The 21,092-nt window shown below is 41.9% G+C and overlaps 1 protein-coding gene across 13 annotated transcripts in view; it reads left to right on the forward strand.

Annotated features, from left to right (window-relative positions):
• The window catches only part of HYDIN (HYDIN axonemal central pair apparatus protein), a 421,089-nt gene that overhangs the window by 70,001 nt on the left and 329,996 nt on the right, over positions 1-21,092 (forward strand). For 12 of the 13 annotated variants that reach the window (XR_011384090.1, XM_051847256.2, XM_051847253.2 and 9 more), the window contains one exon: positions 11,661-11,860. Coding sequence is in view for 12 of the 13 variants with exons in the window: in XM_051847256.2 (XP_051703216.2) it covers positions 11,661-11,860 (200 nt within the window). In the remaining variant the exon portion in view is untranslated. Of the gene's footprint in view, positions 1-11,660; positions 11,861-21,092 lie in introns of those variants that run through there. The other variant, XM_051847261.2, reaches the window with a different exon arrangement.

The following is a 21,092-nucleotide window of genomic DNA, read 5'->3' on the forward strand; positions in this document are numbered from 1 at the left end:
ATGTTTTAAATTTTTCATAATCAAAAGATAAAAGAAAAAGGTAGATTTTATTGCTGATTCTCCCTAGAGCAGATAAATAGTTAAAATGTGTGGTAGGTATTCTGAGGTCTACTGTGTAAATATGAACAGCTAACACTTCCGTTGAGGAGTCATGTACTTGACTGCATTTTATGGCTCTCTTCATACTTCTGTCTCTTTTATTTCCTCTTAGCACTCCATTCATCCAGGATTTCATGTCTATTGGGAAATTCCAATTTTAAGAAGAATAACTAGGTTAAGTCTTGTTGCACTGTTATTTCCTTCACCTATGTGAAAAGTTATCAACGACTGCACACATATATGAGGAGACGTAGTAAGAATAATGGCTGCCTATGAGAAATTTATCCAGTTTTGGATGAATGAAGATTTTTGTATTAGATTTGGACCCCAAGCTGTGCTGTAAGCTCGAGAATTCATTTTTCCAAAGATAGAGTGGTTCTTTCCTTTTGCTGACTGAGACACTGTGCGTTTGGTATCTGCATTTGCCCTTGCTGCTGGAAAGCTGACAGGGCCGTGGACGGAACGATCAGCTAAGGTTGGGCATGCAGTCAGTGTTCCATGCTGGCCCAGAAAACAGCAGAGGAGTAACCAGAGCCAGATTTATTTTAGGAAAAATAAAAGTCAGTCATTCACCAAGTGTCGCTGTTCTTCAGTTGGCCAAATTGATAGCCAAAGTGCATGAGTATTCTTTCCTCCCTATCCCCTGCTGATCTGAACGCACTCCATTCTCATTTACCCTCCTCACATCTGGAGGGTGAGATATGTAAATTGCAGCGTGCCACAGTTAATAAGCCAGTCCCCTTTCAAATGGATTTTCAGCACCCATGTATATTAGCATGTCGAAGATGATAAAGCAATTTACATTTTTTCCCTGTCATCTATTGATTTGGCTTCCTGGGGATGGAACTTGTTAAAGATGCCAAATACCCAGATAACAGGTGCAGCAAATTCACTCTAGCTTCCCTTATCTCTCCTCACACAGTTTTTTTTTTTTTTTAAATGATTGAATGTGTTATTAATGTAATAATTCTAGTGTGTATATCATGCACTATAGAAATAGAAAAGTCAGTGTTATCATAAAATAGCACTATAAAATTCTGGAGCCTGGCATTTTTCTTAACCTCTTAAATTTGTACCCTTACTATTAAAATGAGTATGAAAAATATTAGGTTTTTATGGGGAAGCAAAACAGAGTACATTGTTGGACATCAGAGAGCATCAGTTTACGGTTGTCATATGGACATGGCAGTGATGCTTTGAAGAAAGGATACTGTGATACAGTTTTATTGCTTAACAAAATATCAAATTTATTATCAAAGTGGTTTTCCTGATTTGTACTATGAAGTTTAAAAACCACAGCTCTAGAGACCTGCGTGTGGGGCAGTGGGTTGAAGCCCTGGCCCTCAGCACCAGCATCCCATTTGGGTGCAGGTTCAAGTCCTGGCTGCTCCACTTCCTATCCAGCTTCCTGTGAATGTTCCTAGGAAAGCAGTGGAAGACGGCCCAAGTGCTTAGGCCCCTGCACACATGTGGGAGACCCAGAAGAAGCTCCTGACTTCAGATCAGCTCAGCTCCAACCATTGCAGCCATCTAGGGAGTGAACCAATAAATAGAAGGCCTCTTTTTCCGTGTGTGTGTGTCTACCTCTCTCTGTAATTTCATCTTTCAAATAAATAAATCTTCTTTTCTTTTTTTAAATTTTATTTAAGTTATTCAAGTTTCATATATTTCATATATACAGATTTAGGAACATAATGTCACTATGTTCCTAAAATAAATCTTTTTTTAAAAAAAATTCAGCTTGAGAAGGATAGAAAATGTTCACATATATTCTCTAAGAGTACTATAATAATAAACTAGGTTGCCAGGGTTTTTAAAAAAATTTATTTAAGGTATACAAAATTCATGTATTTCATGTATACAGATTTAGGAACATAGTGATACTTCCCACCCTACCCTACCCTCTTTCCCGGCCCAACCCCACCATTCCTCCTCCTTCCTTTCCTATTCCCTCTCTTAATTTTTACAATGATCTACTTTCAGTTTACTTTATATTCATAAAATTAACCCTACACTAAGTAAGGAGTTCAACAAATAGTATATATTAAAAAAGCACTGTTCAGGCTGTGAACAATCATCAAAGCTCACAATGTCAATTTCATTTCTATACATTACATTTTTAGTACACTATTAATTACCACAGATTGAGAAAACATGTGGTATTTGTCTTTTTGGAACTGGCTTATTTCACTAAGTATAATGGTTTCCAGTTGTATCCATTTTGTTGCGGAAGACGGGATTTCATTGTTTTTTTATGGCTGAGTAGTATTCTGTAGTGTATATACACCATAATTTCTTTATCTGGTCATCAGTTGATGGACATCTGGATTGATTCCATATCTTAGCTATTATGAGTTGAGGTGCAAAGAACATGGGGGTACAGATAACTCTCTCATATGCTGATTCATTACCCTTGGGTAAATTCCCAGGAGTGGGATTGCTGGATCATATGGTAGATTTGTTTTCAGCTTTCTGAGATATCTCCGTATTGTCTTCCACAATGGCTGTACTAGTTTACATTGCCACCAACAGTGGGTTACAGTTCTGAAATAAAGTATAGATTGGGAAAAATCCTCCACAACCTATCATTTTTTGTTGGGAACAATAAGGATAGGCTTTGTTTTCTTCCTGCCTGGAATTAGGCACCCCCATTCCTGCCTAGGTCATCCCGCAACCCAAGGCCTAGCATAGTGTCTGCCACATTCGAAGTATGCAGTACACATTTGTTGGGAGAGATAAGTAAGCAAAAGTTGATCTCAAGAACATACATAGAAATTTCTTCACCTTGAAGAAGCCTTCAGATGATAAAACAAGAACATATAAAAAGGGTTCGCGTATCTTCCAGTGTCGCAAATGTGTTAGATGTTTATTCTTGTTACTGTCACTTCATCCAGGCGAGGGACATCTGAGAAGCCCTCTCCCTAGAAGGGCCTTCCTCTCCATTGTGCATCATGTCCTCAGTGAATTATGTCACTACTTTCTCATTTTCTTGGCTTGATAAATGTCATTGATAAGAAGGTTCATGAGGATCTTAGAAATTTTCTCTATGAAAGACTTTAGATAGCTCAGGACTGAAATTAAGAACTAAGAATGAATAATATTATTTCACTCACACTATGCCAAGACCAGTTCTTTTTTTTTTCAAACCTTTCTCTCTGGCCCCTTCCCTCAACCTTTTCTTTTATTTATATAAAGAGAAAGGTTTCCTGTATTTCATATATATACTTGTTTATTTTTTTTAAGATTTATTTATTTATTTGAAAGACAGAGCTACCGAGAGGCAGAGGCAGAGAGGGAGAGAAGTCTTCCATCTGCTGGTTCACTCCCCTGATGGCCACAACAGCTAGAGCTGAGCCAGTCCAAAGCTAGGAACCAGGAGCTTCTTCTGGTCTCCCACATGGGTGCAGGGGCCCAAGGACTTGGGTTATCTTCTACTGCTTTCCCGGTCCATTAGCAGAGAGCTGTATTGGAAGAGGAGCAGCTGGGTTTCTAACCGGTGCTCTTATGCAATGCCAACCACTGTAGGTGGCAGCTTTCCCACTACGCCACAGTGCCAACTCTCTTTTAATTTTTACAATAATATAATTTTCAATTTTCTTTATAAGCATAAGATTAACCCTCTATGAAATAAATAATTCAACAAATATTAAGTAGAAAAACCATTGCTCCTCAAGAGTATAGAATAGGGCTTATAAACAATAATCAAACTTCAAATTGTCAATCTCATTCATATACATTACATCTTTCTGTACTCTGTATATTAGTTACTACAAATCAAGAAAAACACATTTTTCTTTTGGAGAATGGCTTATTTCACTAAGCATAAGGTCTCCAGTTGCAACCATTTCGTTGTGAAAGACAGGAGTTCATTCTTTTTTATGACTGGGTAGTATTCCATAGTGTATATATACAACAATTTCTTTATCCAGTCATCAGATGATGGACATCTGAGTTGACTCCATATCTTAGCTATTTTGAGTTGAGCTGCTATAAACATGGGAATACAGATAATTCTTTTATCTCCTGATTTCATTTCCTTTGGGTAAATTCCCATTAATGGAATGGCTGGGTCACATGGTATATCTTTTTTCAGACTTCTAAGGAATCTCCATACTGTTTTCCATAACGGTTATAATAGTTTATATTCCCACCACCCATGGATTAGGGTACCTTTTTCCCCACATCGGTATACCAGGGATAAACACAGATTTTTACTGGACTCATTTTTCAGCCTTCTGCTGCAGACGTCTAAGTGTTGGCCAATGAGGGATAAGCGGGACTTATGAGGCATCTGCTTGAATAGAGTTGAAATGGCAGCAGGGGCCCCATTTGCCCTTCTGCATTCCTCCCTCTGGCCTGCAGCTTGACTGTGAGAGAGAACAGTGCCCCAGGAATTACGCGCTCGCTCACTCTCTCATGAGGTGACGTTGAGATTGGAACATGTTATACTAGAGGTGTTATACTTGAATGGGGTAGAATAGGAATTTAGGAAATTGTGTTTCTGATGACACAGTTAAGCCACCCTACCAATCTTTTTTTTTTTTTTTTTTTTTTTTTTTTGACAGGCAGAGTGGACAGTGAGAGAGAGAGAGACAGAGAGAAAGGTCTTCCTTTTGCCATTGGTTCACCCTCCAATGGCTGCCACTGCTGGCACACTGCGCTGATCCGAAGCCAGGAGCCAGGTGCTTCTCCTGGTCTCCCATGCGGGTGCAGGGCCCAAGCACTTGGGCCATCCTCCACTGCACTCCTGGGCCACAGCAGAGAGCTGGCCTGGAAGAGGGGCAAATGGGTCAGAATCCGGTGCCCCAACTGGGACTAGAACCTGGTGTGCCGGCGCCACAGGCGGAGGATTAGCCTATTGAGCTGTGGCGCCACCCTACCAATCTTACAGTACTAACTCTGTACTTGGTTATGTGGGAGAAATAAATCCAGTGAAAGCTGTTCTTATTTTATTCTTTTTCCTATTGTATATTGCTGAACTGAACCCTGGTGATTATAGGAGCCAAGGACTGTTGCAATGGTTCAGGCAAAAGATGAAGATGGTTTGGACTAGGGTAGTGACAGTAAAGGTGATGAGAAGTAAAAGAAGTCATATATTTCTCATGGTAGACCTGCCAGAGTTTGCTGATGGATTGAAAGAAGGTATAAAAAAGAAAATATAGTTTGACTCCTGTGACTTTGGTCAGCAGCTGGCTAAATTGTGACAGCATTTACTGAGATAGCAGTGAAGGAAAAACAGATTTGCAAGACTGCAGGGCGGGCTAAGGTGAAGAATCAGGAATAAAATGGCATTGTGGAATTAACCATTGGATTTGTTAAAGCCATTAATCATCTTGTCCAGAAAAAATTTCTGTGGAATGTTGGACTCAGAATCCTGATGGGATAAATTAAAGAAAAACTAGAAAGTAAGGAGGTGGTGAACATGAGTTTAAATAATACCTTTGAAAAATTTTGCTGTAAAAGGTAATAAGAAAAATAGGAAAGTAGCTGGAGGTGATTGTTGGGGTCAAGGATAGGGTTCTTTTTTCTATGTTTAAGATGAGTTTATTCCAGCATGTTCATAACCTGATGTATGCGTGTTTGGTAAAAAAGGAAAATTGTTGATTCAGGAAAATCCTGGAGTGAAAATGATTGAGTTCTTGTGCATAGGGGAGGCTTTGGTCTTATAGGGATGGAAGTGAAGGCAGAGTATGTGGGTTATAGATGTGAGCAGATCAGTAGACCTAAAGGTACCATGCAAAGCAAAAAACAATAAAGAAGAAATTGATGATTTATACATGAGTCATGAGTAATCACAATGAGTATCCTTGTGTACTAAGCACAAAACGGCAGCCATTAATCTGGAACTCCCAGATCTTTCCTCAAGCCAGAGGTCCATGGCCATTATCTTTTTAGATGGAGAAATGTAGATGTCACTAGGAATTGAGACCCCAACTAAGTGACATGAATAGCCATAACACTATAGGAGAAGGCCTAGGACACTTGATCAATGTTGTATTGATGTGGATTGGAACTTCAGAACTGATTCTTCCCTTTGGAGGGTGAATTTCAGATTGAAAAGACATTAGCATGATAAATATTTTTAACTACTTAAAGAATTTAGAACAATTTCAGGATCACTAAACATTACAATTGCTGAGTCTTAATCAGATCTGGCTTCATCTGTTTGCCATTCCTTCATCAAGCTGAGGCGTGGAGAAGAGGCAGAAAGAGGAAGTGAGGGCTTAGCCACACCAGCCTTGCCCTTGATCACACAGAGAGTCGTTTATTGCAGTAGAAGACATTATTTTCCTTTGCCTGGGATTTTAAATGCAAAGTTATTGCTATACTTGCTTTCTATCACAGGACTAATGTAAAATAGAGATTCATTCTTTTCACTTCTCAGAAGGATGAATCTGTAATTCGCATCTTCTGCTGGTCTTTTAAAGTTTGGAGGATGGGCATATTGGAAGGAAGGCTAACAACGACAACAACAAATGGTTGGGAAATTTCATCTGGAGAGCATTGTTGTATGGGAGAACATTTGAGGATATAAAGTAATTCCTGGCTATGTCTGTAATAGTAGAGGGATGTAGTTCAGAATAAATAGATTCGCTTTGAATGGTGACCTGACTGCTCTGAATATTAGTACTGAAGGGAGTACATCAACTGAAGTAATTGCTTGGCTTGCAGGCTGACAGAGCCTCCAAACATCTGAATTAATTTTAAGTCAGTAGAGCAATATATAATAGCATATTACATAATCTAATATAGTCAGGCTAAATGCATAACTTCAGAGATTGGAATACATTTTTAAAAGAGTTGTTTAAAGAGCTTTCTTCATATTCCTAAATGGATATGTGAATTGGCTTTGAAAAAACATATAATTCTGATCAAATTTCAAACCCCCCCTCATTTGGGAACTTGAAAAGATTTGAGAACATCCTTCACAGTATTCTAGTTATCTTCCTAAACTGTTTTCCATTGTCTTAAATTTCTTGTGGAACAAAGCAATGGATATATGGATATAGAACAGAATAAGGCAAAACACCTCAGGATCTCCTCCCATCCTAGATTCAGCAGCATTTTTCATTCTTTCTCTCAAATCTTCAGTTAATTGTAAGTCTTCAGATGCGTCAGGTGCTTTCCGGTTTACAATCCCTAGCAAAGCCTTTGCTAACTGGGCTTGAGCCGAGAAAAAAAATGAACACAGTGCTTATCTCTTCAGGATTCTGTTACAATTAGACTAGACTGTTGCCTCGTTTAATTCTTCTTTAAAATTTTTTTTAAAAATTTTATTTGAAAGGCGGAGTTACAGAGAGGGAGGGGGGAGAGAAAAAGAGAGAGAGAAATGTCTCCAATTGCTAATTCACTCCCGAAATGGTGACAATGGCTGAGCCTGGGCCAGGCCGAAGCCAGGAGCCTGGAGCTTTTGCTGAGCCTCCCACATGGGTGCAGAGGCCCAGCAATTGGGCCATTTTACACTGCTTTCCTGGGCCATAGCAGAGAGCTGCAGTGGAGCAGCCCCGGGTCTGGCGCGGAGGGCATCACAGGCAGAGGCTTAACCTGCTATAGCTCATTGCTGCCCCTACCTTGTTAAATCCTGTGCAGTTTTCTAACATCAAGTGTCTTTGTGCAGTTTGTACTTACTTAGATATGGATAGTATCACTTTTGAACCTGATATTATCATTTAGAAACCAGACTCAACTGCAGAGCTAAGAGTCCCATAATTCAGTTTTAATAAAATTTCATAAATACGGTCCATTAATTTTTATTGCTCACTCTTATTGTAGGACTTTTTTTTTAAGATTTATTTATTTATTTGAAAGAGCTACAAAGAAGCAGAGGCAGAGAGAGAGAGAGAGAGAGAGAGATCTTCCATCTGCTGATCCACCCCCAAGATGGCTGCAATGGCTGAAGCTGAGCCAATCTGAAGCCAGGAGCCAGGAGCTTTCTCCTGGTTTCGCACACGGGTGCAGGGCCCAAGGACCTGGGCCATCCTCCACTGCCTTCCCAGGCCACAGCAGAGAGCTGAGACTCGAACCGGTGCCTACATGGGATGCTGGTGCTGCAGGTGGCAGTTCCACCTGCTACGCCACAGCGCTGGCCCCACTATAGGACTTTAATGTTTGCAATTCCCCTAGCCAGGAACACTGTGTCCCTAGATCTCTCCTTGACAGTTCCTTTCATTGTTTCGATTTCTGTCCACAGATCACCTCAAGGAGGAATGTTTAGTTTTGATCAAAATAAAACTTCCCCACATGATCATATTACCATATTTTACTTTCTTAAAATATATAAAATATATGCCACTTTGAAATTATTTAGTTCTATTATTTTATAATCATCAGTATTATTATTTCCCTAACAAGAGTATGCACATGTTGAATTTTATTCTATATGCTTTATGCAATTCACTGTGTTTAATTCAATAGTTTAGTAATAATAGGTGGCATTTATTGAGTGCTTCCTACCTGCCAGGCACCAGGCTAAGCACTCTATTGCACCAGTCCACGTGGTATCACCATCTCTTGCCTAGGCTATTGCAATGGCTTCCTAATAGGCCTCCCTTTTCCCATTGTAGTCCCCTACTAGTCTCTGGCTCTCATAGCAGCCGGTGCTTTTCCTGAAACACTAATCAGGTTACATCAGCTCTCAGCATCGTGAATGCTTTCAGCCATCCTCCGGTCCTGCCAAGGGCTAGCAACATGCTGTGTGATGAGGCCGTAAGTCTCACTTCTTGGCCATACGTCTCACCACCCTCTTTGCTCCCCTCTGGCCATAGCTCCGAAGACTGCCTCTCTGGGAGAACTGTCCGCACACAGATCTTCATTTCTCTCTCACTCAGGTCTCCACTGAAAGGTTGCCTTCTCATAGAAGCCCTTCCACCCAATGTAGAAAAGCTCTCAGGTCACTCTGTGTCCCCAGCTGTGCTTTTTCTTACTCACCACTACCCAACATTGTCTTATTGTCCTTCATGAGCGATGCTTACTGACTTCTAGGCCCTGTTGTAGGAACTGAGGATACAAAAGTCGATAAAGTGGACAAAGTCTGTACCCACAGAGCTCTTGAGGGGAGACAGACACCACATGCAATAATTAGGTAGGATTCATAACATGTTACATGGCATTAGGGCAAACCAAAGCAGGAAGAAAGGCTGGGGAGCCATGCAGCAGGAGAGGGAGAATTAAGCTTAAAATGGGGCAGCCGGGAGAGGTCTTAGTGAGAGTAGACAATTGCATCAAGTCCTGAAGAGATGAAGGGGCGAGTGCTGTGAGAAAGCAGAGGGGAGTGAGTTTGGGGCAGAGGAAACCACCTGTGCAGAGGCTCTGCAGGGGGAGTCTGTAGCTGCAGAGATGAACAAGAGGGAGCGGAGGAGACTGGCAGGAGAGAGGACAGGGAACCAGCCACGGAGCCCTCCCGTGCACGCCGGTTCTCAGAGCTCGGCGATTCTGAGCAGAGAGTGGCCTGAGCTGGGTTACTTTTTGACTGGCCTGGCCTTTATTTGGGAAATAGGCTTCAGGAAGAACAAGTGTTGAAACTGAGAATCCCTTTATCCCAGGGATAAAGTTGGAGTAGCTGGGACAGGGTGACATAGGAAGAGATGGCAAGAAGTGACCACAGTCTAGGTATGTTTTGAAGGTAAGTCTTAACAAGATTTGCCAAGAAATTGAGAGAAGAGGCAGTCAATGATGTGAAAATCTATGGTTTCCAATCTAGGCCACTGGAATGGTGAAGCTGCCAGCACTGAGGTCAGGGTTGGGGTGAAGGGAAAGTAAGGGTAGGACCTTGGCTGGCTTGGTGGAGCCTTTGTGGGTGCTAGGAAAAGGACCCCTTCTGGGCTGATGCACAGAGTGAGTGGAATTGTATCCCTCATTCCTGCGCCTTGGCAGGGCTTCTGTATGTGTAGCTGCAGGCACTGGTATTCTTCAGGGGCTTTGTTTGGGGGAGGGTAAGTTACCATCCAGTGAGGGGCCAGCTGGGTGGAGTTCAGAGGGACACAGAACAAACTGCAATGTTGAGGCCAGGTCCTGAGCCTTCCTGGCTGTTTTACCTTTGTATTTATATATATATATATATATATATATATATATATATATATATATATATATATTTTACCTTTGTGTATGTGTGTGTGTATATATATATATATATATATATATATATATAGGCTGAAAGAAACCCATGGCCATGGTTGCTTCCCACTCAGTAGTAGTTCTAGACCTAGCAGGGTACCTGGCACCTGGCCATGTAATAACTGTGATTGGATGAATGAATTCACTGGAGATGCCCTTGCTTCCTACCTGTTCTGTGGTTTTGTGAGCTCGAGTGCAGAGAGAGGTCTATAGGTCAGTCTAAGACAGGCGTTCTCATTCCTGCTTTACACCCAAAGCCCGAAGAGAGCTTTTTTTTTTTTTAATAAACCTCCACCACTTAATACCACTACTCCATAGTTACTGAAAGGAAATTTGAGTTAAAAGTGATTTTACAGTGATTAAGATCGCCTTGTAGCTAAAACACACGCCAAATGATGGGAAAGCATAAAATGGAGAAAAAAAAAAAAAAAAAACCCGGATAGTTTCCAGGTCCCTTTCGTGGTTACCTCTGAGCTTCTGGCCTGTTTTGAGGGCACTGTTAACGTGCTCCTCATACGTTTAGTTGTGCTTGTAGCTGAGAGCTCACTTTGCAATGTTGCGGGCGAGAGTTCTATTTCTGTATTAAGAAACAACATAGGGACTTTGTTCCGTTTCATTTATACTGCTGACAGGGGAAGACAGATGCCTAGGACCTCAAAATTTTGTTTGGAGTTGTCAGTAATGGCTTTGCACCAGAGGTAGAGTTTAAACTGGGCTGTGTATCCACTATCGATTGCTGCGTAATGAAAGACTATCCCAAAACTCAGTGACTTAAATAATAAGCATTTATTACTGCTCCGGAAACCATGGTACAGCCGGGTGGCTCCTGTGCTCTGGACTGGGCTCATTCACACGTCGAGTAGGCAGCTAGGCTCATCTTGGCTGGGCTTCCTCGCATGTGTGGGATCAGCTGCTGTAGGGTGGTCTAGCATGGCCCTGGCTGGGCGTCTGTGCTTTCCTCCTGCAGTCAGCTGGACCAGGCTTGTTCACGTGGCAGCTGCGAGTTTCCAAGAGCAAGACTGGAACTGACAAAGCTTCTCGAGGCTTCCCCTTGAAGCTGCCAGCTTCCATGGGTCAAAGTGAGGGGTGGAGAGACAGACGCCACCCTCGACGGAGGAGCTTCAGGGTCGCCTTGCGGAGAGTGTGGGCATCAAGAGAACCTTCCTTGGCATCATGAGTCTGACACGTGGGTGGGAACAGGGACGTGAATGAATGGTGTGAATCTCCTTTGATCTAAGGACAACTCTTCCTTGACCATGCCCTAATATCTGGGAGGTGTGTGAACCATAAAATTCTCTACTGGCTTGTAGGTTTGGACTGTTTGTCTCAGAGAATCTCCAGAAATATGGTAGGTCATTTGACACAGTGCCTGTCTGTTTGTCCTGCATAGTCATCTTACCCATGCTGGGTTTTCCACACCTAATGATGGTGCACTTCCCTTGCAGGATTATGCCCATATGTTGACGTGCATCACTGACAGAGAAAAGTTTATTGTGCCCATCAAAGCGAGAGGTGCGCGAGCCATCCTCGACTTTCCTGACAAGCTGAATTTTTCCACTTGCCCTGTCAAATATAGCACTCAGAAGATTCTGCTGGTACAAAACATTGGCAACAAGGATGCTGTGTTTCACATCAAAACCCGAAGGTATGCGTTCCTTTGGCCCTAGCGTTGGATTGATTATTGCTAAATCTGTTGAGCACAAGTAATTTGCTAGAATTGCATTCCGATGGAGCCGCTTGTTACGATTCTCAACTGCACAAGCTCAGAGCCCTCCGAGATGTGGGATAGTCTTCCTTTTCTTCCTAAGAGGAAAACAAAACTTGAGGTTTAATGTACTGTACACATTTTTGACTAAATACTGTCACCTATTTGGTTTTTAGAAATGCTAGATGAAAATCCTTCTTTTAGTATAGGGAATGGTCCATTGGAGTTTACAAATAACCATAATTATATTTTGACTGAGAATGTTTGTAACTGGTTGGTTAGTTTTATATTGCCATTGTGGCAGATTAGGACAACCTTAGTGCCTTGAAACAGCACAAGCTTATTATTTTACATTTCATCATGTCACCAGTCTCACCGAGCTGAAATCAAAGTGTCAGCAGAGCTGGATTCCTTTCAGATGACCTGGGGGAGAATCCATTTATTTGCCTTTTTCTAGCTTCTCTAGGCCGTCCACATTCCTTGGTTCATGACCCTCAGTTTTCTTGTCTGAAAAATGGGGGAAAGTATAATAGCCACTCCCTAGGGTTATTGTGAGAGAAAAGAAATTAATAAACATAAAGTACTGGCATACAGAAAGTACTACCATGAAGTGTTTGTTCTCTAATTTTGTCTTCTATGAGCTACTACCAATGTAGTAGGCAGAACAGTGGCTCCCAAAATATGTCCATGTCCCAATCCCCAGAACCTGTATCCGTGTTATGTTACCTGGCAAAGGGGGATCAAGGTTGCAGTTGGGATTAAATGAAGGGGTTACCCTGGATTCTGTGGATGGGCCTGATGTAATCACAAGAGTTATTGCAAATAGATGGAAGTGAAAGAGTTGAGAAGAATGAGATGTTGCTGCATCTGAAGATGCGAAAATACATGGCCTGAGAGGTTGTGTCATCTCCTACAGAGCACAGAGCTGGTAGGCAAAGGAGTAGGGGCTTCATGTGAATATTTATGGAGTGGCTACAGTGTAGGCACCATGGGGCAATAGAAAGCATGATGGACAATCCTTGCTCTCAAGAAGTTCTCTGGGGCCGGTGCTGTGGTGTAGCGGGTAAAGCCATGCCTGCAGTGCCAGCATCCCATATGGGTGCCGGTTCTAGTCCCGGCTGCTCCACTTCCCATCCAGATCTCTGCTATGGCCTGGGAAAGCAGTAGAACATGGCCCAAGTCCTTACCACATGGAAGACCCAGAGGAAGCTCTTGGCTTCAAATTGGCTCAGCTCTGGCTGAAGGGGCCAGTTGGGGAGTGAACCAGAGGATGGAAGACCCCTCCCCCCCGTCTCTCTTTCTCTCTTTCTCTGCCTGTCCTCTCTCTGTGTAACTCTGAATTTCAAGTAAATAAATAAATCTTTTAAAAAAAGTTCTCTGAGGAGATAGGAGGGAATAATTTGTTATGGAACATGTATGAGATTCATGGCTGATCCGCCAGTGGGGCCTTAGCAACCAACCAGCTTGTAAGAAAGGAAGCAGGGAGTCAAATTCTTTTCTATCATTTTTAGAAAATAACGTGTGCCTTGCTCTGGGTAGTCAGCTCATTTTCAGAAGGGCTATATCTGTGGAATCCTCTGCTAATTTAAGGACATATCTCTCCAGGAATGATTAGTGTTTGCTTCTGCCTGGTTTCCCAAGGTCAGACCTCCCTAGAATATTCTCTCGGTAATGTCTTGGTTCAGACATTCCTGGGATGGCGTTATATATTCACACCACAATGCTGTATCAGATGCTAATTCCAAAGTTACATATTTCCTAGAGAAACTTTTTTCATGTTGCCAACAAGATAATGTTCTGGTAACCCTTCAAGCTCCCTCGGTTTATATGGTATTTGGTGCAGTCCCCCGACTTGATCATCCCAAGGCCTCGTCTCCTGACTCAGCAAGAAAAGCTTTTTATTTTTTCTTTTCAACTTTTATTTAATAAATAAAAGCATTAACAAAGAGCTTTTCCCCCCATAACCTCCCTCCCACCTGCAACCATCCCATCTCCCACTCCTTCTCCCATCCCATTCTTCATCATGATTCATTTTCAATTATCTTTATATACAGAAGATCAACTTAGTGTATACTAAGGAAAGATTTCAACAGACTGCACCCACAAAGACACACAAAATATAGAGCACTTTTTGAGCAGTAGTTTCTCCATTAATTCTCATAGTATAACACACTAAAGGCAGAGGTCCTACATGGGGGGCAGGTGCACAGTGACTCCCGTTGTTGATTTAACAATTGACACTCTTATTTATAACGTCAGTAATCACCCAAGGCTCTTGTCATGAGCTGCCAAGGCCATGAAAGCCTCCTGAGTTCACCAACTCCGATCTTATTTAGACAAGGCCATATTCAAAGTGGAAGTTCTCTCCTCCCTTTAGAGAAAGGTACCTCCTTCTTTGATGGCCTGTTCTTTCCACTGGGATCTCACAGAGATCTTTCATTTAGGTGTTGTTTTTTTTTTTTTTTTTTCTCCCACAACGTCTTGGCTTTCCATTGCTGAAATACTCTCATGGGCTTTTTAGCCAGATCTGAATGCCTTAAGGGCTGATTCTGAGGCCAGAGTGCTGTTCAGGGCTTTTGCCATTCTATGAGTGTGCTATGTATCTTGCTTCCCATATTGTGTCATTCTCTCCTTTTTAATTCTATGAACTATCATTAGCAGACACTGGTCTTATTTATGTGATCCCTTTGACACTTAATCCCATCTTTTTGATCAATTATGACATTAAACTGATCACTTTAACAGGTAAGATGGCATTGGTACATGCCACCTTGATGGGATTGAATTGGAATCCCCTGGTACGTTTCCAGCTCTACCATTAGGGGTAAATCTGAGTGAGCATGTGCTGAAATGTATGGCTCCTCCTTCTCTTATTCCCACTCTTATATTTAACAGGGATCACTAAGAAAAGCTTTTAAAAACCCAGGCTTTTAGGTCCTTGAGAACGTGGGAAGACCTAGTATTAACTCAGTGACTTAATTCTGTGGGCTTCATTTCCTCCTTGTTTTAGAGTCCTGTGAGTCTTCCTTACTTTTGTTCATGCTCAGCTACACATTTATATAATGCATTCTTACTAGGTATTTTCTGGTGGAATATTTTAGGCTATCTAGTCTTCCATATTCTATGTAGCAGGGATGCTGTATTTTAGGTTGTGGGCACATCCCTTCAAACAGAAATTGAATTTATTCTTCCACATATTGTGGGAATATAACAATATTCATGTTTGGTATATTTTATATTTGGTATAATATTTATGTCTGGTATAATATTTCTCCTGACTGAAAAAGTATCTTTAATATTACTTATTGCACAAGTCTGCTATAAATACTCTTTTTGTCTGTTTAAAGAATGTTTATATTTTTCCTTCATTTAAAAAAATATATTTATTTGAAAGGCTAAATGACAGGGAGAGACAGAGATGGAGACAGGAAGTTCTTCCTTCTGCAAGTTCATTCCCCAAATGACTGCAACAGCTAGGGCTGGGCCAGGCCAAAGCCGAGAGCCCAAACTCCATCTGGGAATTCCACATGGGCGCAGGCACCCAAGCACTCAGGCCATCTTCCACTGCTTTCCCAGGCGCATTACCAGGGAGCTGGTCAGAAGTGGAGCGGCAGGTACTGAGGCTGGCATTCCTGTGTGGGATGCTGGCATCATAAGCAATGGCTTAACCGGCTGTGCAACAACACCGGCCTTCTTTGATTTTCGCAAGACGTTTTTCTCTACAGTATAGAATTCTGAGCCATTAATTATACACATATTTTTCCAGCACTTGAAAGAAGTCACTCAGTTGTCTTTGGCTTACATTTTTCTTTTTTTTTTTTTTTTTTTTTTTTTGACAGGCAGAGTGGACAGTGAGAGAGAGAGACAGAGAGAAAGGTCTTCCTTTGCCGTTGGTTCACCCTCCAATGGCCGCCGCGGCCAGCGCGATGTGGCCGGCGCACCGCGCTGATCCGATGGCAGGAGCCAGGAGCCAGGTGCTTTTCCTGGTCTCCCATGGGGTGCAGGGCCCAAGCACCTGGGCCTTCCTCCACTGCACTCCCGGGCCACAGCAGAGGGCTGGCCTGGAAGAGGGGCAACCGGGACAGAATCCGGTGCCCCGACCGGGACTAGAACCCGGTGTGCCGGCGCCGCTAGGCGGAGGATTAGCCTAGTGAGCCGCGGCGCCGGCCGGCTTACATTTTTCTAATGAGAAGTCTAATATAATTCTCACCTCTGTCTTTCTCTATGTAATTATGTCTTTTTCTTGGGCTGATTTCAAGATTTTTGTCTTCATATTTGGGTTTTAGTAGTTTGAATATGTTGTGTCTTAGTGCAGGTTTTCTTTGTTTTGTCTTTTGCTTTGGTTGGCTTTTGTTTTAATACTACCCAAGAGTCTGTGGGGGCCGGCGCCATGGCTCACTTGGTTAATCCTCCGCCTGCAGTGCCAGCATCCCATATGGGCGCTGGGTTCTAGTCTCAGTTGCTCCTCTTCCAGTCCAGCTCTCTGCTGTGGCTCAGGAAGGCGGTGGAGGATGGCCCAAGTGCTTGGGCCCCTGCAACCACATGGGAGACCAGGAGGAAGCACCTGGATTGCACTTGGATTGGCGTAGCTCTGGCCCTAGCGGCCATTTGGGGGGTGAACCAATGGAAGAAAGACCTTTCTCTCTCTCTCTCTCTCACTGTCTAATTCTATCTGTCAAATAAAAAAAACAAAAGAGGCTGTGAGCTTTCTGGATCTTTAATCATTTTTGGAAAATCAAGGCCATTATTTCTTCAAATGTCTCTTCTGCTCCATTTTCTCTCACATCTTCTGCTTCCTGTAGGAAAGCTCTGTGTACTGCAGTTGAAACAGTCTGCACAGGTCAAGTCTCCTCCAGGGAAGGGCATTATCTGTCTTTAGGCTTCAGGCTACTTGCCCTGCACCCTCAGTTGTCTGATGGGTTCAAGAAAAGTTGTTAACTTTTTGTTTAGTTTTTTTTTTTTCTTTTCATCCCAGCTTTCTGCCTCCTAGGTAGAAGAAAGACTGTCTCAACCACTTTAAATAAATCATCCATCAAAGGCATAGGCCTCATTCTTGAGGAAATCCATGTCCCCTGACATCACTCATAAGTGCTTATACAGCCTTTGTCATCTCTTGATGAGCCTCTCATGTTTTGACTGAGGATGAAGGGAGCAGATTTTTCTGCTCCACTATGATATATAAAAAAATCCTTTTGTATTCTTTTTTTAAAAGATTATTTATTTATTTGAAAGAGTTAGAGAAGGAGAGGCAGAGAGAGAGAGAGGTCTTCTATCTGCTGGTTCATTCCTCAGTTGCCACAACAACCAGAGCTGTGCCGATCCGAAGTCAGGGGCCGGGAGCTTCCTCTGGGTCTTCTCACTTGGGTGCAGGGGCCCAAGGACCCTGGGCTGTCCTCTATTGCTTTCTAAGGCCATAGCAGAGAGCTGGATTGGAAGAGGAGCAGCCGGGACTCGAACCAGCACCCATATGGGATGCCGGCACTGCAGGTGGCAGCTTTACCCGCTATGCCACAGCACCAGTCCCTCCCCCCCCTTTTTTTTCAACTGAAAAAAATCTTCCATTAACTATAGGTAATACATAATAAAACTTCCTGTTACATTGGTGATTTTTTTCCTATGGAGAATCCACCTAAGGTAGAAAAACAAGTGCAAGCAACATATCTTCTGGTATGTTTTGTCTGAATCTTTAAAATTAAGCTACATTTATGCATAAATGACAAATTCTTACATATTAGATTCATGTAAATGCAAAGCAAAATCACTTCAAATATTTAAAATAGTGTAAAATTACATGAAAAGATGTAAAATATTTCTTTTAAAAAAGATTTATTTATTTGAGAGGCAGAATTACAGAAAGAGATAAGGAGAGACAGAGAAGTCTACCATCTGCTGGTTCACTCCCTAAGTGGTTGCAATAGCCAGAGCTGGGCGGATCCAAAGCCAGGAGCTAGGAGCTTCTTCCAGGTCTCCCACATGGGTGCAGAGGCCCAAGCACTTGGGCCATCTTCCACTGCTTTCCCAGGCACATTTGCAGGGAGCTGGATCAGAAGAGGAGCGCCAGCCCCCAATCTAAGTTATATCTATCTATAAAACTATGTGACTCTTCATATTTTTCTAATATAGAAGAATTCTGATGCTAAATGGGGAACCAACTTATGAACTACCAAGGAATCATAAAGGCACAAGAGATTGGTCCAACATTCCCATTTTACAGATGAAAGAAATAAGGTCTGAGAAAGGAAATGACTTAAGATCTCCCAGTAAGTTAACATTAAAACCTGGATTAGAATAAGCCTGGGCGAATTCTGGGTCTGTTTGCCCTCAGATCCGTTTGTCACCTTGCCCTTGATCTGCTCAGTGTCACTGTGGGGCTGTGTTAGTCTTCGTGGTCTCCTGGGTTGGCTGGATTCCATCTGACTCTGACCACTTGGGGGCACTAGAAGGAGACTGGAAGATAGGAACAAGCCAAGGTATTTCTTCTCTTCCCTTGTTGCCTCCTGAGGGTCTCCAGCTGTGGCTGACTCTCCTCTGTGGCTCTAGCTATTCTCAGTTGAGCCTCCCATGGTTCCAACTTCTGCCAGCTAAGGCTCCTCCCCAGAATCTGATAACACGTCTGTCTTCTCCTTTTGCTTCCTGCTGAGGGCTGGAAATGGCTTACTGCTGTTACTAATCCTTGGGCTAAATCCCCATCTTAAATTCAGTCTCTCATCCTTCCCATTTTCGGAGGAACCAAGTCTCTCAAATTCCCTGTTTGCGAGTAGTTTGGTTTTTCTGGTTAGACTCTTTATGAAAAAGTAGTCTTATGCTCTTTGCACAAAATGCATGCTTTCCAACCACATCGTCAGTCATGAGAGTTGCCTCACATCCTTCCAGTCAATCTCTTTTTGAATTAGCCACAGCTGGCTTCAGATGTTTGCAACTGAGAACCCTGATGGCCACAGTGGGGAAAGGGCATAGCTGAGTATGTGGTCTTACCAGGTTGAATCAGAATCTCTGGGGAGATCTTCTGATAATTATCCCCTCCAGAAACTGCACAGGACACTCTGTTGTTCCCATAGTGTTCTTCGGTTGATGTGACTGTTGTTGTTGTGTTTTTGTTGTTGTTTTTTACAGGCAGAGTTAGACAGTGAGAGACAGAGAGACAGAGAGAAAGGTCATCCTTCCGTTGGTTCACCCCTCCCCCCAATGGCTGCCACAGCCAGCGTGCTGCACCGACCCGAAGCCAGGAGCCAGGTGCTTCCTCCTGGTCTCCCATGGGGTGCAGGGCCCAGGCACTTGGGCCATCTTCCACTGCCCTCCCGGGCCACAGCAGAGAGCTGGACTGGAAGAGGAGCAACCGGGACAGAATCTGGCGCCCTATCCGGGACTAGAACCCCGGGGTGCTGGCTCTGCAGGTGAATTATTAGCCTAGTGAGCCATGGTGCTGGCCTGGTGTGACTGTTAATAGACATGGTAGACTGGTGGATATAGTTGGAAAATTTGGATTTAGAAGCCCAGGCTCTGCTTTTGGTCCTGGCATGTTTTATGTTAATATAGCTAGAAACAATATCTTCAAAGGAAATTGTTTTCAAAACATCATCTTTTATCTATTGAAGTTATTTAATGGTTAAGTTCATAAAATAGGTTCATGTAAATTATAAAAAGCAGGAGGAAGAGTATATCATTATGTTCTTAGAATTGTATCTACAGGTCACAATGAAACTGCTAAAAGATAAAATAAGTTAAAATAATTTTTTTTAAATTAAACTTTATTTATTTACACATCTGTTGCCTCCATTCGAATGTGAATATCTGAAATGCAAGGATTGTATCTATTTTCATTTGTATGTTTTCAGCATCTAGCAAAGTGTCTAGAATAAATAAGTACTCTAAATATTTATAGGATTCTTAGCCAACAGTATATCACAAAAGCAAAGCTATGACTGTAAACCTCTGCAATAATTTAAAATTTTAAAAATGCTCCAAGTACTATAAAATATGCATAATGTTTTACACTAATAAAAGGAGCTGCAATGTGTTATAAAAATATACAAAGAACGTAAACAGTTACTGTTCAACTTTATTACAGATTTGATCTAAAATTCTAGAAGGCATCAGAATGACTATAATTATTAAACAAGGATTATTTTTGTGAGGTGAAATAGAGAAGATTAAGAAATAATTTCCAAAATCTAAAATCTCAAGTTAGTAATTAGTTAAAAAATAAAGAGTATCTGAAGAAAAAATACCAATATTTGATATTTAATAAGACCAATATTTAGTCTTCTGATAAAATATTAAAGCTTTTTGATGGGACATTTATAGTTCTTAAGAATAGCTTATAATTGATCAAATAAAACTCAAAATCTTTTACATAGTTGGTCTTCACAAAATCAAATTCCTTTCATAGACAAGTTAATGAGGATGTGGTATCAAAACCAAACAATCTGATGGACAGAGCCAGCCTTATACTCTTGATGAATAATATCTTTTAGTTCTTTGTTAGAGAATTTTCTGATACTTGATGTTTTCTAGTCCGTTCAGCCCACTTTTACAAAAATGAAGCATAAAATCAAATTGTGGACAATGTTTAGGTAATAGAACGTAACACACTCTACCCAATTAACATCTGATTTATTGCGAAGGGTTGGGTAACTGCAATAGCAGTGGCGTTCCCAGATGATTTTTCTAACTACTGAAGTGATCTCAACCCAGCAATGAGCACAAAGACGAAGTACCCATTACCGCTCTGTGAAATTTCGATTCCTGCAGGTCCTGGAGATGGATGCTGGTGTCACTCCTCTATAGAAAATTAGCTTAGGTTTTGCTTTGTGACAATATCCAATGCCTTTCAAAACTGTTCTTTTGCTGCAAAGAACTACTTGAACAGCAAATAAAAGTATCGTATAGGATGAAAAGTACTAGGAAGAAAATACCACCGTGATGTTCCCAAAGCAGAAATCTAGACTCTTGTCCACTCTTTGGATTCTTACTGAGGCCAGAAGGAAGGAGAGTATGCTGAGACTAGGAGACTCACTGTCATCACCCATGAAGCAGATTCTTGAGATGGTAACAGTTGACTCCTGTTCTACCAAGATGTTTTAAAACATAATGAATGAATACAGATGTTTCTATTTCCCTGTAATTCAGTTCCACAAGTTCTTCTGAAAGGTTCCTTTGACTAAAGAACCAT

The sequence above is a fragment of the Oryctolagus cuniculus genome, chromosome 18, assembly GCF_964237555.1.
Source record: "Oryctolagus cuniculus chromosome 18, mOryCun1.1, whole genome shotgun sequence".
NCBI lineage: Eukaryota > Metazoa > Chordata > Mammalia > Lagomorpha > Leporidae > Oryctolagus > Oryctolagus cuniculus.